General features: G+C 42.3%; 3 protein-coding genes and 1 long non-coding RNA gene across 4 annotated transcripts; 2 read left to right on the forward strand and 2 right to left on the reverse strand.

The window, feature by feature from the left end:
* Nucleotides 1-4,391: 4,391 nt before the first annotated feature.
* Nucleotides 4,392-6,207, reverse strand: LOC119885631 (transcription factor MafB-like). Its single transcript, XM_038695755.1, has one exon. The coding sequence runs from the start codon at nucleotides 5,948-5,950 to the stop codon at nucleotides 4,970-4,972; it is 981 nt and encodes a 326-aa protein (XP_038551683.1). The 5' UTR covers nucleotides 5,951-6,207; the 3' UTR covers nucleotides 4,392-4,969.
* A 2,736-nt stretch (nucleotides 6,208-8,943) lies between these two features.
* On the forward strand, nucleotides 8,944-11,609 carry si:dkeyp-97e7.9 (DEP domain-containing mTOR-interacting protein). The gene is made up of 9 exons (XM_038695761.1): nucleotides 8,944-9,035; nucleotides 9,131-9,309; nucleotides 9,452-9,575; nucleotides 9,793-9,971; nucleotides 10,157-10,369; nucleotides 10,458-10,595; nucleotides 10,746-10,816; nucleotides 11,032-11,136; nucleotides 11,267-11,609. The coding sequence occupies exons 1-9, from the start codon at nucleotides 8,986-8,988 to the stop codon at nucleotides 11,390-11,392; spliced, it is 1,185 nt and encodes a 394-aa protein (XP_038551689.1). The 5' UTR covers nucleotides 8,944-8,985; the 3' UTR covers nucleotides 11,393-11,609.
* Nucleotides 10,625-11,335, reverse strand: LOC119885637. Its single transcript, XR_005441374.1, has 2 exons — nucleotides 11,247-11,335; nucleotides 10,625-11,122 (listed from the first exon to the last, which is right to left on the reverse strand). It is a non-coding gene; the product is annotated as an uncharacterized LOC119885637 (long non-coding RNA).
* A 137-nt stretch (nucleotides 11,610-11,746) lies between the features above and the next one.
* On the forward strand, nucleotides 11,747-18,856 carry LOC119885625 (activity-dependent neuroprotector homeobox protein-like). Its single transcript, XM_038695749.1, has 4 exons — nucleotides 11,747-12,101; nucleotides 12,642-12,754; nucleotides 15,322-15,414; nucleotides 15,514-18,856. Exons 2-4 carry the CDS (start codon nucleotides 12,647-12,649, stop codon nucleotides 17,872-17,874), a joined length of 2,562 nt encoding a protein of 853 aa, XP_038551677.1. The 5' UTR covers nucleotides 11,747-12,101; nucleotides 12,642-12,646; the 3' UTR covers nucleotides 17,875-18,856.
* The last annotated feature ends 27 nt before the right edge of the window (nucleotides 18,857-18,883 follow it).

An 18,883-nucleotide genomic window follows, 5' to 3' on the forward strand; every position in this document is an offset into this window, starting at 1 on the left:
ATATGTGTGTGTGTGTGTATGTTGCATGAGCACAAGCTGACCCTTAATCAGTAAAGCTTGGCCAACAGCAACAATTATCTGCCCTATAGATAGGTAGGTTGTATACTGGGGGCTGTGGAAAGGGAAGAGGCTGTCGGGGGGGAGCCTGAGTTAACCTCTGTGGGTCGTGTTTCTACTGTGCACTAATGGACGCCTGTCATCGTTATGGACAGAAACAGGAGGGCGCCTGCCAGCTGCATGACCCCCATAAAAAAGAGCAGGAAATCCTAGCAGGGAAAGAAAGAGAAAGATGTCTCTTCTTTTTTTGACTCTTCTCTTTAATGATCCTTCCTTCACTCTCTGGCTTCTCACTTATGCCGCAAAACTGCAGTGTCACTCGTGAAACAGGAGAATATGCTGTGCATACACCATGGTAAAGCAAGTCAATATGTTGAGGGTGCGGTTAGTGGAATGTATATAAAATGAGAAGTCATATTCACATCAGTTGCACAGCACAGTTCATTTGTCCCTGTTGTGAATGCCAGTAAAACCTCTTTGTTTTTCACCTCTGGTAAGAGGCTCAGGCTGTTTTATAATGTTTCTGTCATGCTGGGAGGAACCTGTATAATCATTACATACAGTGGTTCATCCTTTGCTCTGTAATCAAAGTCCAGAGTCTGTAATGTGACAGGACTTTGTCACACTTCTCTCAGCGGTGTCCACTGAAACGTGACAAGCACATTATCAGAGGGCCTTCCTATCAGATCCCCAGGAGTTCATGCACAAACACGCTGAACACAACGTCCCCAGGAAGCCAGATTCCTTATTACAGTCAATAAGATAGCAAGACAAGCTTTATTGTAGTTCTGAGGCTACACATTAATCCACTCTGTTGGAGTCTGCAGAGCCCATCATGTGATAACTTTAGTCATTACCAGTAGTACAATCATAATTACGGTGGAATCTTTCAGGATGTGGCAACAGGAAAGAAATGCCTTCATAGTAGCTAAGGCAATCAAAAGAGAGAGAGTGACACATTTTAGACAAGAGAAACAGTCACAATCACATGATTCTATTAAAAATATGTGCCTGTGTGTGAGAGACAAGAATGTGCTAATACACATGGATGTCTGCATTTGCATATGCAAGTCTTTGTGTGCGTGTGTGTGTGTGTGTGTGTGTATGCCATGTCCATGGAGACATCTGTGTGTGTGTGTGTGATCACTGCATGATTCACAGTGTCACAACCGTGCGCAGAAACGACTGGACATCCTGAGCGGAAACCACAGCCACCGAAGCTGCGTTTTCCTGCGACATACAACCTAACACTCTCACAAAGAGTCACTTGACTGGACCCTCATATAGGAAGTGAAAGAGGAAGCCCCTCGGCCATCCTGTCCTCCATCCCAATCTGTGCTCTGCACTTCACGTGAAGCCACTCTTACAGACGATCACCAGTGTGAGCCTTTACTGTTGCAAAACAACAGTGAAAGAACTGGCTGAGGCTGGAAAGGGCTTGCTATTGGGGGTCAAATGTCTGGTCAGTTGACATTTAACCACTGAAGATTAATGATTGGTCATTATTGTGAATGCTGAATTCACTGATTGATCAAGAGCATTTGTTTGAAACAAAAGAATATTTACTCAGCTGATCAGCTAATTCTTATTTGACGGGCCATGTTCTATCTAATCTCTGACAATTTTTGTGACAGTCAGTCAGGAGCCCTTCAACAAGATACTCAGTGTTTAGACAGTGAAGCTGGACCAAACCAACACTGTCCAGAGGAGCTGGGTATGATATCACAGATGGAAGTGGAGAGTGGTTTGACTGTGGGGTCTGTTGGCCCCGGCCTTCCCTCGTGGCTCGAGGCCTCTGGCTGTGTTCATTGGTGACAGTGTACGTAGCCTGGCAGCCTGCATTCCTCTGCCTCTCCCCACACAATGGTGAGTATCTGCAGCATTCCTCTGTCTGTGTCCGCTGTCTGCGATGCAGCCAGGCCTGGGCAAACCCCAGTGCTCATCCAAGAGTTTGGCATCACGTTTTAACTGATTCTGATGGACATGAGTGTTTTCACCGAGCCCCAGCCGTTAGTCATGGTGTAATAATGTGTCACAGTTAGATCTAGACTAGTATAATCACTACGTAATAAAACCATTTTGAAATAAATTAGGAGATGATGATGCTTCCTCTGTAACCTGCTTCATCATCCCGTTCTGAGTTTTTTTCGTGCAGTAGTTCCTTCTCTTCATCTGTTTTTCAAAAAATGCAAGCATGTCTTTTCTACACCGTTTTCTCTGCTCTTTATCCTTCTCTAGCTATTTTGCTTTCTCTCTTGTTCTGATGCCACAGCCGTGCAGACACCTTTCCCTCCTGCTGACTCAGTAGCCAGCCTCAGGCGCTGTGGGCTCGGGGTGTTGGTGGCGGGGAGGAGGAGGAGAGGGGGAAGTGCGAGGCTCCCACATCAGGCCCACCAACCTATCACATGCGAGGGAAAAGAGCTGGCTAATCGTTTCTACAATGGCACCCTGCACACTGTCAAACAGTACCACAAACCGCTCTTCTCGCCACCACTTCTACTGTATTATTCCACTGTTGCTTAGAAATCCACATGTGATGCATGCAAGTGCACAAACACATGACAAAGAAACAAATACATGCTCTATTTGAAAAACCACACCTACTAAAATACAGTGTATCCAATGTCAAATACATGTATATAAACATACACATGCATGGATGTTTTTAATTTTCTCCAACACTGCATGCGCAAATATACACTTACAAATAAAGAAGTTCAATCTAATAATCTGTTTCACCAGATTATGTAATTTACAATAATTTTAATGGCATAGGACTGTGTTTACAGGCACAGTTGAATTTATTAAATGAGCTTTCTTCTCTTTTAAAAGCGTACTTTTAAATGTATTTATTAACAGATGACTGCTGTGCAGAAAATCATCAATTTTTATTGAAGAATTTTGCTGTTAAATTAATTATGTCATATTTTTTTCCTCCAAAAAATATAATTTTACATGTCTTGATGATTAACTTAAATTTACATCAAGACATGTAAAATTATATAAGCTCATTTAATAAATTCAACTGTGCCTGTAAACACAGTCCTATGTCATATGTAAGAGCCACTGATTAATGAGCCCTTTCCAATAACATTAAAATATAGAGGAGCATTATTCATTGCCATAACCATCTGGTTATTTTCTGCTACATCCTTGAAGTTCACAAACGCACTCATCTACGTCATGTACTCCCAGTGCAGCGGGCCGACCTTCAGGGATTAGCTCTGTTTTCAGAAGGAAAGTGTTTTTGCACCTGTGGTGTGATTTTAGAGTTTCTTCCCTTCAACATAGGGGTGAGGTCAAAACTGTCGGGTCACACATGAAGAGAGGACCTGGTTTCCAAGCTAAAGGGTGGCACCGTTAAAAGAGCCACCTGCCCAGCTGAACTCTTAGAAAGGGGGAGCAGTGAGAAAGTGTCCTCTGACAGTGAAACCTCTCTAAGATTTGCAGCACACAGGCCATCACAGAGGTTATAAACTCAATTTACAATGTGACTACTTATCGCACATTATCACAGTGGCCTTGGAACTATTACGGTCATCCAAATATTATTGTAGTCCTGAACTGTGAATGATCTGTGTTCAGGACATTTGCTTTAGTGATTTCAAAATGTAACAGGGCAGAACAAAAAAAACCCATTTCAAGTGAAAAAATTCCTCAGGAGCCGGCCGTGTGTCTGCCGTGGTTGTTGTTTCTCTCTTCCTCTGTTAATGAATGCAGAGGTGATCTGTTGGTCTGAGGAAGAGAGCAGAGGGGAAACCTGATTTCCACTCCATTTTATCTGTGCCCCACAGCCCCTGCCAGTCAGCCCCCTGTGCTTTCACATGCCGGGGTCCCACAGGAAGCAGCACTCCATGAAGAGCAAAGGTCAGGGAAGGAGAGAAAACCATTCGTCCTTTCATTCACCACCAAACCAACAAACACACAGCACTGAGACTGTAACTGCGCTCCTTCCTTTTTACTATCTAACAATAAAACATGATAATGAAGTAACACAACTCACACTGTGAATAGAGTAGAAATTTACGGTGGAGACTGTTTTTAATCACATTTATATATTCTGTGTACTGACTGAAATACTTTAATAATAGCTTCTTCTATGTAGTGTGCAAATATGTTATGTTGGATGTATTTCTTTTTATGGATTCTGGAATTAAAAGCTTTTTTTCTTTCTATATTGTGTGTCTATGATTATTAAAAATGTTGGAATAACTCTGTAACAAATTTCAATACTATGATGAAACAAAAAAAACTGTGCATGTAAGGTAAATGTTTCGCAGTATGGACAGCTTTTTGTAAGGTAGTAAGTAATTCCGTCAGCAGATGAGACACAATTTTAAAAAGTCACAATAAGTTTATTGATCCATAATAAATGAAAAACATAGTAAATGAAAAACAACTTGCATAATTATATATTATCTTAATAAGAAAAGCAAATAAGGAACATGTCTGCCCAGCAGAATCAGCTTCATAAAAATAATGGAAATGTCATTTCTAGCATCATTCTTTCAAGCATGAACACAAAATATAATTTGAGCTACAAAAATTAAGCAAAGCAAAATCACCAAAATGAAGATTGAGCACTTATAAAGCAGAAGGATTAAAAGTTGTGTAGTAATGAAAAGGGAATATTCTCTGATTTCAAGTATCTCCTTTCAGACAAAATACAGATATGCCTGTATAAAACAAAAACATCTCATACATGTCCTGCATGCATGCTTCACTGTTATTTTCATTCATAACTTGTTGCCTTGTTGAAGGGCTATCTATTACAATTATTTGAGTGATATCCTTATGTCCAACATTAATGAAACTTGGTGAATCCATGGGGTTGTTTGTTATAGAGCAAGGCGAGCTGTCAACATTATGCCTCCCTATGGAATAGAATCAGTTCTGCAGGAAATTAACAAACTCACATTAAATACTCGGGTGAGGAAGGGTTATCACTGGTAGACCCAGTTTCGTGGTAACAGTTTGCACCGGACAGTTTCTCACATTTAAGTTTGTATGCATCCCTCTCCCTGACCAGTCTGTTGAGTTCATGCTTCAGTTGCTCGACCTGTGACACCAGGCTGGTCTTTTCGTGCTCCAAAATGTGTTTCTGCTGGACGCGCTTGTAACGGCAGGACTGTGCGTAACCTCTGTTTTTCAGGGTCCGGCGCTTCTGCTTCAGACGCATCACTTCGTCCTTGCTGAGGCCTCTGAGGAGCCGATTGAGCTCCCTAACGGACATGGACACCAGCTGGTCGTCTGAGAAGTGGGCATCGGCGTTGGATCGCCTGTCGTGGCGGCTGTGCTGCTGCGGGAGATGGTGGTGCGCACCGAGGATCTGCAGGGACTCCGGTGACTGAGGGGACGCGCTCTCCATGTCGTCTTTGAGATACGGGTCTTGGCAGTGACTGCTGGGGATGCCTTGCATGTCGGGGTGACCCGGGAGTCCCGGATAGTGCTGGACAGGCTCGTTCAGGTGGCCGTACCCTTCGTATTCAGCTTGGAAAGGTGGCGGATGGTGGCCGTGGGGCGCTGACGGGTGCTGCGCTGTGGCGCCGATTAGGGCCTCCATTGCGTCCTCGGGTGTCAGGCCAAAAGCTTGAGGGTACATTTGCTGAGGGTAACCCCCGTTGTTGGGTATCCAGAACTGGTCGCCCCCGGGGTTATTTCTCTGCTCGTTAGGATTGAGGTTTGGTGATGAGGGTACTGAGTTGCAAGGTGTGCTGCCAGGGGTGGAGGAAACAGAGTCTGGTCTCTGGAGCTGGCTGCATGGTCCGATGAAAGAGCGGTCTATCCCCTGCATCGTCTCCTTCTTGACGCCGAACTTCATCAAGTCGAAGTCGCTGACGAAATCCATGTTGGTTTTCTGCAGTCCCAAATGTGAATGCGCCTCAGCGGACATAGTAAAAGGCAAGCTCGTCAGGTCAAAGAGCTCCGAATCTCCACAGCTATTTCATGCAGTCAGTGAACGCGCACTTACTTTTGAAAAATAGCAGTAATTCCAAACTTTGATTTCAGCTCAAAAAGGGGAAAAAAACATGCGTGCGCAAAAGACTCCCACCTGATCAAACTCTGTGCGAACTGGTGATTCTGCACCGCGCAGCCTGTTTGGCTTCAGCAGCCACACACTCGACGTCCACTGATGCCAGAGGACTGGGCGCACCTCTGCCTGTTCAGGAGAAGCGCACTTTCTTCATAAAGCTGCATTGGCATGATGTCACGCCTTCCAGACTACACCTCCACGCTCCTCTCCAATCAAAACACGCTGAAGAGGGCGATTTGCATAAAAGCTGCTACGAGTCTGTCCACACGAGCTGTTCGTGATCATTGACCATCATATGGCCAAAACCCATAAATGACCCACAGAGGCACATTATCTCCAGGAATGTGTTTTTTTGTTTGTTTTTTTTTTAAATCTGTCTTCCATTTTACATTTAGTCCTCTTTATCCCACGGGGGTAGTTATCAGATTTATCCTGTGTGTTAGGCCAGGTTAAACACATGTAGGCTACACCCACACTTGTGTAGGCAGTAGGCTACTTTTATTATTTCTCAAGCAAATTCTCTAAACATGGCATCACCTTTGCCTACTTAAAATATAAATTAATAAAAATGTAATTGCAATTTGAAGTTTTATTGTCAGCGTTAATTTGATTTATATTTATGTCTTCATTTTTGGTGATTTATAAATGTTGGCATGACTTCTTAATTTCACTTAAACATCAAAAAGGAGGCTGCAGCACACTTTTGCTGTTCCTGTGCTCCTTACTACACAGGAGAATACTGACATCTTCTGGTCATTAGTCCACACTGCACAAGTCCCAGGTATGAAGTCTGAACCACCACCGGATTGCACGAACGCAAGAGGGAGCAATTGTATTTCTATCGGCCACTAAACTGAGGCTCCTGTTTTAAATGAAATTTAACAAATTGAGCTATTGTTCAGTTCCTGGTTGTAAGCAAAATAGGCAACTCATGTTCCTGGATCAAATGAAAACATTTAAAAATCGTCATCGTATCACACAACCTTCCAGCTCCTTCCACGGTCTGTGTTTTCTTATTTTTATGTTTTCATCTGTTTGCTCAAAAGTTACAATGTTATGAATTCTGTGTTATTCTTACAGTCTAGTAGGATTGTGCACATCTGGAACATGTAGGCAATACAGGGCTCAAAACATCTGTGGGAGAGCTTTTAGGCACTTGCTGATTTTACAGAAGGCCTGCCCTAGGACCTGACAGCCAGAGAAGTGGCTGATGGTTTTAACAAAGCATCCCACCAGAAGTCATGAGCCCCCTGACAACAACTCAGCAACATACCTGAAACAATAAAAACCTCTGGCATGTTCCAGGATATGCTGTCTGATTCAGGGATGTCACCTCTAGTGGTGTCCAGAGGTGCCAAACTGCAAAGGATATCAAAGGGTTAAGTGATGTTCCCGCCCTGAGGTGACCCTCTTAGGCAGTGCTTACTCCAAAGATAGTGAAAGCTTTAGCTGACAAGATAGAGGACTCAAGCCAACACCAATAGAAAATGCTGTCAGAGGATGCAGAGGCATTGTTTCAGTAATTTTTAGTAGCTGGGAATAAAGGAAAAGAGGAGACTGTGTGACAAGCAAAGATGGCTCGGGACGCATATTGGGATTCATGCCAGCAGGGCAGGGTTGCAGTATATACAACTTATGGTATAATGACAGGATGCCAACAGCCTAAGTGCACATCACCAGCAGACAGTAAGATCATATCACCACAAAAACACAGTCATGCCTGTGAGAAAAATGTATTTATACACAGCAATTTAATCAATAATATTCATAACATCAACAGCTCTTGGAAACAAGGCTTCACTTTATTTGCATCCAAGAACAGAGAAAATTAGACAGAGATGGATATTAATTTAATATTAACTTCTGTGTGCCAACCCACCCACAAACTCCACTAATCATGTGGTAAAAGGCTCATTTTGGTATTTTTTAAAACTGGGCCCTATTTTCACATATTTTGGTGTCAAATTGACTAGTAGGCAACAAAGAGTTTTGGAATCTGTGCAGTAGGTGGCCTCAGCGAACCGGCTGCAGTGGCTGCAACATATTCCTTGGGGGCATTTGTGCCCGTCAAAGTTACATCCAAAAAAAGGTGCTTCATTTTGCCACCAACAGGCTCAAGCTGTTATAGCAGGTGTTTGACAACATCATGGAAAGGATCCCTACGAGACACCCAGTGACACACTTTGTTTTTAACCAGAAAGACAAATCTCGCTCAAGGACAATTCTCGTTCTGAAATCTCGTGAGAGATTTCTGATGGAGAGATAGCTTTACATGTTGCTAAAGTAACTGCTGACTGTTGCTAACTGTAGCTGCCATTAGCTAGTTAGCTGAGTTAGCCACCCTAAAATATGATCCAGTTTCATCAAATTCAGTGAATAAAGTTGTGTTTTCATCAACAAGGACTGGTCTCATCTGTGGTCTGATAAACAGTAAATTCATCAAATTCAGGTTAAAAACAACAACACAATTAATCTATGGAAATTATGTGCGTATTTATTTGCATTTAGAGCGGGGAAGTCAGATCTGATCACACTACCTACTATGTTTGTTGTTAGGCACCAAAATACCTAATCAAATTCCTTGTATGTGTAAACCCACTTGGCAATAGAGCTGATTCTGATTCTGAAGTGGACATTCGAGACGCATTCTAATGCCAGGTGTGAACTGATGTACCCAAGCTGTGCACTTGTGATCGGAAATGCCAGGAGTAAACAGGGCCTTTGTCTCTCTTTCTTTCTGTATACACAACATCTTTCCCACATGGCAATGTTCTGTGTCTTTCAGTGGCTATTTTGTAAACACAAACGGGCCATAACTAAGATCTAGCTTCACTTACTTTCTTAGTCCACAGGTAACAAACAGGGAGCGAACAAGTAGCATTAGGCGAGAAGCCATGGCCGGACAACATGAAGGAGAAGTCATGATTGCTGGAGAACAACTCAGGTATGATGAGAGAGAAGGAGGAATGTGACATGCAGGCTAGCATAAGGCAGGTTTTAAGTTTCAAAATCAGGATTATTGCTAAATTTAATTTTTAGGTTGAGGCTTCACGATGAAAAACTGATCAGGGACCGGCACCACCACCTGCGCACGTATCCAAACTGCTTTGTGGCCCAGGAACTCATAGACTGGCTGGTGAGCCATAAGGAAGCTCCAGATCGAGCAACCGCTGCCTGCCTCATGCAGCACCTCATCGATCATGACATTGTTCACCATGGTAAGAAGGAAGCAACAACACAAGTTTCAGCAAGGGGATATTCAAAGGCCTTCTGCACAAATGAAAGAAATGTTATTGTAGCTTTATTTGTACACTCGCTCATTTCCAAACTTATCTGAAACGGTATGTTACCTTTCCCTAGTCTGTGATAAGAGGACAGTATTCCAGGATGCCAAACTGCTGTACCGTTTCCGCAAGGATGATGGCACATTTCCCTTCAATACAGAGGTGAACATCTACATGCGAGGACAACGATTGTATGAACAGTAAGAGCTGCTGTCTGTTTTGTGCTGGGAGCTGATCTTGAAGTGCACAGCCAATCAAAGTCATGATCACACACACACACAACAATATGTTAAAATTTAGAGTAATCTTCTGTCATATATATATTGGTAATTTTGTTTGATGAAATGCTCCTTCCTGCATTTATAAAAAGTAATTTGCATGTTATGATCTTTGTTTTTGTGTCTCGTGCTTATTCAGTCTCACAGGGACCAAGAACTCCATTCTGAAGCTGAGAGAGGAGCATGGGGTTGCAAATCAGCGCTCGTTTCCTGGCTGCCTGTTGATTGACTGGCTCCTTCAGAACGGAGAGGCAGAGAGCCGGCATAAAGGACTGGAGCTGTGCCGCGCATTGCAGGAGCATGGCATCATTCAGCACGGTGAGGGGAGATCCTCATTTGCTCTTTGGCGTATGGCACCAGGAATAAGCTGGCTGTCAGTCGCGGCTAGCAGCGGGTGGCCAGCTGGGACTTTTGCAGTCTAAAGCAATTGTGAAAAATTCCATTCATTCTAAAAAGTTTCCCACTGTTGTTTTGTGCTCTCTCTCTCTCTCTCCCACCACCAGTGGCAAAGAAGCACGATTTCTTTGACAGTGGACTGCTCTATCAGTTCTGCATACATTTTCGCCACCGCCGCCGCCTATCTGAACTGTTAAATGAAAGTGAACAAGACAATGACGAGGATGTGGTAGTGTTGACACAAGAGGACAACCATGCTGAGAGTCCATTTGTTCTGCGCAAAAGCCTGCCTCAGGAGGGCACACCAGCTTTCCAGTGTGGTAAAAAAAAAAACATTGTCTGCCCTTTATACATTTTGTTGTGAATGCTTATAATGGCATAATCATTTTAGTACTTATTTATTAAAAGTGAGGTCGAGTAAGGACCTGAAACAGGTTACTAGTGGGCATCGAGGCACCCTGAATTCCCTTAAGCTTTGGTCTGCTGGATTTCCACCACTTGTCCAACAGTCTTCGACTTCAGTGGTGAGATGCAATCCTAAATCAGGCAAGTGTGTAATTAATATGCATCTGACAATTGTTTCAAAGTATCTTTAATTTAAAAAAGAAGAATTTCATATATTGAGGTTTGCTTGTGTTTCATTGTCCAAAACTCACAAAAAATGGTGAATATTGAAATCTGTGAATGACTTTTCAGTACTTAGAAGAAATTTTACACGTGAAGAGTTATTGGCCCCTGGTGCACCCTTCATCAAGAGAGTGTTGACAGTGAGTTACTGTAATGACTTAACCATGGCTATTTAAGAAGTTACATGTCATGTCTAGGATTTAACAGCATTAATTTAGTATAACCTGAACAACAAAGTCTAAAAGACGATAATTAAAGCATTCATCTGTGATGCCAGTAAGGGACAAAATTAAAATACTCCTCATAGTTCATTTCTACAGAATGTGTAATTTATCTCACCCTCCTGCCATCACAGGTGATAGGAGATGCCCTGGGCTGGGGCTTTGTTGTCAGAGGCATGGCTCCCTGTTACGTGCAGGCTGTTGACCCTGGAAGCCCTGCAGCAGCTGCAGGAGTTAAGGTTAGATATTTGATAACACATGACAGAAGGAAAGAGAAAATGCTGTCATTACCTCAAAAGTGTTTTAAAACAGCACATATTTGACTCTGAGACAAAACGAAGACCAGTACCTCACATTGTTTTTCTTTAGGTGCGGCAGTTTGTGTGCCAGGTGAATGGACAGTGTGTTCTCCACCTGGACCATAGGACAGTCTCCAAACTGGTGATGACAGGAACTCGCACTGCTGTACTGGCAGTTATGGAACCACTGGAATGAGGACCACTTAAAGTCCAGCTGTCCTGTTTTGGACACAACCACATTTGCTGGAACTGTAATATTTTAAGAAATATGTTCTTTTCCCCCAGTGAATATGGGTCCATTAGCTAATTTGTAGGGGGCAAAACAATCAATGAAAATAGTTTTCTTTGTTGCAGCAATAGTAAGTAAAGTACAAAGGGAGTGTTTTCATGAGCCTGAACTCCTGAACAATGAATCCTGTTTTTTTAATAACTGAAAATTAAAAAAATGTGTTAAAAAAACCTCAACGCAAACTTTTGGCCATCCGATCCAGCCCCTGCCCTGTCCGGCTACGACTTCCGTCGTCGCCATTTTGGATTGAGAGTTGGCTCACTTGGAATAGAATAACGTTAGCTTGCAGACTAGCCTGACCGCCGGTGCATATACTGTAACCGATAAGAGGCCACTGTGTTCCTGGCAGTCATCTTTTTTTTTTTTGGAGTATACTGTTTTCATGAGATGTGTACCACTCGGTCCTGCCTTTCGTTCCTCAAGCTAGCCAGCAGCTGCACCAAAGCAGACGTAACAGCTAGCGAGCTAGCTTAGTTAGCTAGCTGTGGAGCTGAGCATCAGCACCGCCGGCTGTGAGGAGAGCGAACATCACTACCATTCTGCACCTCTCGGTCACACAGTCATCTGCTTTGTTAGCCATTTATGCAGTGAGGCTAGTCTCCAGACAAAGCAGCAGGTGAGTAAATGCATCAATTGATTTGGTTTGTGCAAATAAATCAATAACGCTACCCTGCCATGCAGCGCTAGCTCGGATGCTCAGTAGGCGACCAAGCCGACATGAGCGGGTAACATAGCTAACGTTGGCTAACACATTAATGCTAACAACATGTACTGTAAAACTCTAATCCGCTAAATCACCGGATATAAGGGAGCAACAAAGGTCACAGATGTGCTCCCATTTTAAGTATTTCTGGTGAAACGGGGCCCGCTGAAACAGCACCGGCCCGCTGAAGAAACTGACGTCTTGAACACAGATAACGTTATCCTGCCATCATAAGTAACGTTAAATGTGGGGACAGTGATTTATTGAATGGAGACACATGTTGGAAGGGCGTGTCGCCTGTTTTATGAAGTCTCTTATGATGTTGGTGATTATTGATCGAGCTACAGTGCTACATTTCCAAATATTATATTGGAAGAATTTGCTTGCAGTGATTTGGCTTAAAATAAGCCTTCCTCAAACTAATAAGCAGTTTATTTTCTGTTTTTCTTTCAGGAGAGATGTACCAACTCCCAGTGAATAACCTTTCAAGAATCAGGAGAGCTAGGAAGCAAGTGAAAAAAACCCTTGGAGACATTGGACTGGAGTACTGCAAGGAGGCAGCAGAGGTGAGTGTATTTTAGTTACATGTGATTACAAACTCCAATTTAAATAGAGAAATGTGAGTTATAGAACATATGGATGGTTATCATTTGTGTTTCAAGCCCCCCTCCAGCCAATTTTAACTGCCTTTTTTTGGTTAACGTTCTTTCTCAAACAGAGAATGGGGGTGTGGTTAATAGTCAGATATATTCAATTTTAAATTAGCTGTATTGACATGAATGTGTAGCAACAGTATTGCCAAAGCTATATATATATATATATATATATATATAGTAATCAATTACAGTGACAAACATAAACTCGGCTCGATATGCTGTGTTAACATCACTACACTGTAAAGTTTAGTCCACTTTACTGTCTGGAAGGAGTAGCTATTACTTACCCATGATAGAAACTAATGTGCAAGTATCAGCTGTTATCAATCATACAGTCGATGGTCCTGTCACGCACTGCACACGGTAACTCCCACTACGTTTTATGGTGTGCTTACTTTACCGCGGGGGGTCTGTTACTCTCTGTGAAATGTGCAGTTTTGTATACTTGATCATCTGCATGTAAAGTTGACTTGTTATGAACTTGAAGAGGAAAAATAGTAAACTGGAGAGATTAAAACAGAATCTGAGTTATTTCTGTTAATGTAGGCTATAAGAAACACAACATTGTATGTACATCACCACTGCTTACATCACACTGACAATAATGATATTTTCATCAGCTTTAACTGTAGATATTGTGTCTACCAAGCATACCATAGAGCTTAGACGCAGGTCGCTGGGCCTAAGGCAGGCACATTATGAAGTCCTTAACTTTATGTGTTGTGTCCTGAAGAATGGGATATTTACACATTTAATACAGCCTCATTTGGCTGACAATAAAATTAATCACATTTTATGCAGTTGCAATCATTTATATAGTGAACAGATGCATAGTGCATTAATGGTTAAACATGTTTTATGTAAAACTATTAATGTATTGTAATATTTAGAAATTGCAATTAACAATAACACAAACACAAGATTGGAACTTTTTAAAATGTGTGGATGCACCAAATGGGTATGGTCAAAATGAAGAAAAGACTCAAAGCTGTAAAATTCTCAAGATTTTATTAATAAAACATTTTTATATATAGATGTCTTTTGGAGATTTTTTTTTAGATATCTTACAGATAGACAAATGTGAGTGAGTATGTCTTTGGCCGAGGATAATATTAATTGTTGGACTGATCTGGCTTTGCCTTCATTAATAAAGCGAACCAAGACTTCTGTGCTGGTTTCACATTTATGTCCTGTGCTAAACCGTTAACCGACAAAGGCCGACTGCCTCATCCATCCATGAGGATCTTTTGGCCGATCTGCTAAGTGGGGCAGGTGCAGTGGACTCTGTGAGGGCTGATGTGTATGCTGGGAAAAGGAAAAACATGTTTATAGAATATAACACACCATCACAGCAGCCTCACAGCTTCCATCGTGGTTGAAAGGCAGATCGTGCAGTTCACAAGTTGTAAATCAAAATTGAAATCAAATTAAACCAGGCACCAACCAGTACCACTGAAGACTGGACTGTTAATCATTTTTAACCACAAACTGTGTAAGGTATGTCGTAACCGGTCATAACTGGTTCCAGCGTGCTGTGTTTGTGGATGTTCTAAACGTTGTTCACCATCACATCTGCAGTTGAGTACAGATGTTTAATAATAGCTGGCCTCCACAGATTAAGATCCTTCCTTTCTGTAAAAAAGAAAATGTAATTATAACAAAAGACGTCCTAAACGGAACAACCACCAAGCTTATAATATTCTGTCTCTGCTGATGTTCAGTCTAAGATGCGTAAAATAATGTCTTCTTAAGTTTCAGTGCACTGAGCGCTCCATATTAATGAGCTTGCTAGTTGACAAAAACAAGCAAAGACGCCACACACTTGTGGTGCCAATGCTCATTATTAAAAATTGACCAAACGTTTGATACAGTATATATGTTTTCATCAGAGTAGCTATGACCTATGATTGTGCAGCTGGTGCATTTGAGTGCACCACTCACCGTTTCAGCAACACTGATGGCATCGCTCCTCAGCTTCAGACTTCTGAATCAGACACACAGAGAGACATACCTATTGTAAATTCTAAGTAAATTACATGATAAATTGGTTAGCTAGCTCACAACAATGTTTATCGGTTTGATGCTCTGACTAAACGAGTCATGACAGTGCACCTGCGCAAGCCTGGAGAATGACCTATGACTCATGGAATTGCTATAGTCATTTGTCACCAACCCTATTTAACAACTAAGCAACTTTTGCAACTTTGAGCACAAAGTTAAGCTATTTGGCAAACTATGTGAGTAATCAACATTTTAAGGAAATGACTCACAAAATATGAAATATCATAGAAATGTCAAAATACACTGGAGGGGGGCTTTCAAAACATAGTTGTAAGTGTATGTAGGTGTTTATTTTCCACTTAACTCTATGCTGGCTCTGTAGAATTTGTATTTGTGTGCTCTCAAACAAATCCGATTGTGTTTAAACTAATACGTTTGTAACAAAGATACCTTAATCTCTTGACTTCCTTCCACAGGAGTTTAAAGAGTTTTGCCCAAATGATCAATTTGTAAAGGACACTTATTGCCTTGATATCTGCGCGTGGGATCCATCGTACTCTAAAACACAGGTATATCTTACTTCTGTGTCCAAGGCCTTTTTAAAATACCTGCACAAATCACCATATTTGTCTTAATGCCGTTGCTTTTTCCCCCTTGATGTCTTTTAGGAATACCGATCGAAGCCATTTTGCTGCACAGAGTGCTCATTTTCTTCCAAATACTACTCAGGCTACAAGAATCACTTCCGCAATGTACATAGGAAAATCTTTGAGAGTAAAATTCTGCTCAACTGTCCATACTGCACATTCACTGCAAGCAAGAGAACTTTGGAGACGCATGTCAAAATATTCCACATACCCAGTTCATCACGGCAGAATTATGGAAACTCACCAGGAACTGCACTGGGAAAGAAGGACAAAGCGTATCTTGATAGAGCCAGACAAGGAGATGGTGTGGAGAAAGCAATGTACTTTTGCAAAAAATGCACCTTCCGAGACACGCTCTACAATGTTGTGAGAAGGCACATCTACAGAGAACATTTTCAGCATATTGTATCACCATATCTTGGTATGGTGTCTGAGTCCTCTATCAAAAATGGTGCTAATTCTGTCAATGGCAACAACATCCTCTGTAAACGCTGCCAGTTTTCCACTCGAAGCTACGAGGCATTAGTACAGCATGTTATAGAGTACCATGAGCGCATTGGTGCTCAAGTTACCACCATGATTGGACATGCTAATATCCTTGTCTCCAGGCCTCAGTCCTTACCAGTCATGTCTCAGAAGGCCCCTCTGATCATTAGGGGCCACACACTTAGAGCTGACCCAATAGCACAACCAGTTATTGGCTATTTAAAGCCAGTGGCCCCTATTGTTAAAAATCAGACCCCCATCAAAGCCAGTCAGGTGCGCACGTCAGTCCCTGGCAACAGCACTGCTGCTGAAAACAATGCTGCTGGTGTAAACACAGCGCAGACACAGAAGTGGAAGATATGTACAGTTTGCAATGAGCTTTTTCCTGAAACCCTCTATAATGCTCATTTTGAGAACGCGCACAAGGCAAAGAAAGTGTGGGCACTGGCCAAGTACATCATGAAAATCCACAACTTCACCAGCAAGTGTTTGCTTTGCAACCGCTATCTGCCCAGCGATACACTGCTTAACCACATGCTAATCCACGGGCTCACCTGTCCTCAGTGCCACTCTGCTTTCCACAATGTTGAGAAAATGATGGAGCACGTGGCCCAGACTCATCCCGTTGACTTTGTTGGACCCCCTGGTGCGTCACCTCTGACCTTTGATCTCACCATTAAACAAGATAAGTCCAGTAATGTACAGCTTGTTGTTCTCACTTTTAACATGAAGGAATCTATCAATGGTCAAGATCAGCCTGCACCTGCTCAGAATAGTGTTCCACCTCTGGTCAAAGTAACCGCTCCCAGAATGATTGAGAAGAATAGCGAACCACTTGCTAAAAGTTTCCCCTCGCCGACTCACAAGAGTGAGGTTGGGAAGACTCTGTGTCCGCTCTGTTTCACCATTCTCAAAGGTCCCATCTCCGATGCTTTGGCCATGCATCTGAGGGAGCGACACCAAGTGCTCCAAACAATGCATCCTGTTGAAAAAAAGATGACGTACAAGTGCATTCATTGCTTGGGAGTGTACACCAGTAACATGGTGGCCTCCACAATCACACTGCATCTTGTACAGTGCAGGGCTGTTGGTAGGACCCAGGCAAGCCAAGGCTTCAAGACTGCCTTGACTCTCAACTCATCTGGGGCTGGCTTCCTCAAGAGGCAGCCACCAATGCAGGCCACGCCCAACTCGTGCCCCAGCCCCAGCCCCAAGAGGTTAAAGCTGAGCAAGGAGTCAAAGATCTCCTCCACAACCGTTGGAAATCAGTCCAAATCCGTTGACTTTGCTCTGGATCCTAGAAGCTATGAGCACAAGACATATGAGGCCAGGAAGAATTTCCTGACTGCCTACTTCAACCGGCGACCATACCTTTCTCCTCAGGAAGAGGAGAAGCTCTCTGCAAGTCTGTGGCTGTGGAAATCCGACATTTCTAGTCACTTTGAAACCAAACGAAGGATATGTGAGAGACAATGTGAGACCAAGAAGGTGTCTGTGCTGCTTGGCTTTGACATGCACGCTGTCAAGAAAGTTAAGCATAACTTGATCTTTGAGGAGAGCAAGGTTGATGGCACCTCAGTGGGGAGATCTGGAGGACTCAAGTCTGGTACTCCAAACACAGACCAAAATAACAAACAGTGCGAGACATTAAACTGTACCCTAAAACTCAGCACATGCACAGAGACCATTTCCATTGACTCAGACAGTGAACCAGAAACAGAAGATAGACCTTCTGAGAATGGAAATGTTGACACGAACCAACACGATAATGTAAAGTCCCAGGAGCCTTCAAACCCAACAGAAGATACAGAACCTTTGAACACAAATGATCCTTCTACAGAGAAAGAGAGTTCTTTGCAAGATTCAAATGCAAATGCTTGGATGACTTTCTGTTAGTGTCTGTGCTTAGCAGTGTGCCTTGGTCGAGTAACAGATCAGTTTTAAAAGAAGTGTAGGAATTAAAGCTGGGGTAGGCAACGGAGAACTAGCAAGAGACAGGCTGGAAGTATCCAAATGGAAAAATTGCACCCCCTCCTTTCAGGCCTTTCCTCCATAGACCCCCCCCCACCCCCAAACAGGGGCAGAGTGCTCACAGGAGGGGAGCCAATAGTTTCATTCAGACTGTTTATTACAATCCTGCGACAGTCATAGATGGCAGAAGTTTATCATTTTTGTGTCAGAGCATATGATTTAGTGATTGCTGTTGGGATGTTTAGAGAATTTCAACAAATATAACAACTAATGCTTCTGAAATAAAATGCGTACCCCAGCTTTAAGATGAAGGGGAAAAAACTACAGAGGGTTACATTTGGTAAAATGGCATGGCTCACAAAAAGTCTTGAGTTCCACATTTCTCATTGATGTCGTGGAAAGAAGGAAAAAAAGTTACATTATAATGCATAAATATATGGCATTTGCAAGTGACATTGTATATATTCTAACCATTGTTCTTAGGTTCTACATACAATCTGTGTTAGTCACCTTTTAACTGTCACACGATTTATGAAATGATTATGCCAACTTCTGTACTTCCATTTTTTTTTCTCAACTGTGAAATGTGTCATATTGTCATTTCACATCTAGAAAGTGTAGGACATGCTCATGTACACGTTTTAATAAATATGTTTGTTTAATGAAATTTTTCCCCCCGACACCACTCAGTCTGTCAAAATGACCTCTTATGCCAGGTGTACAGAACACAGTGAAGCTTCAAAGCTTAAAAAAAATGTTGTAATATAATTGCTGCCTATGCTTAATATCTTTTTATAGGATGCAGTTGAAAGGAGAGATGATAAAATGTTGCTTTTTTAAAATACAGGCTTTTGTAACAGTAAATTGATAAGCGGATGTTTTCATCAACATTAAATACATTACTGAACCATTGATTCATTACAGACCACCACGT

Source organism: Micropterus salmoides, unplaced genomic scaffold (genome assembly GCF_014851395.1).
Source record: "Micropterus salmoides isolate LMB-PRFRI ecotype aquatic unplaced genomic scaffold, ASM1485139v1 Ms_hic_scaffold_4, whole genome shotgun sequence".
Classification (NCBI taxonomy): domain Eukaryota; kingdom Metazoa; phylum Chordata; class Actinopteri; order Centrarchiformes; family Centrarchidae; genus Micropterus; species Micropterus salmoides.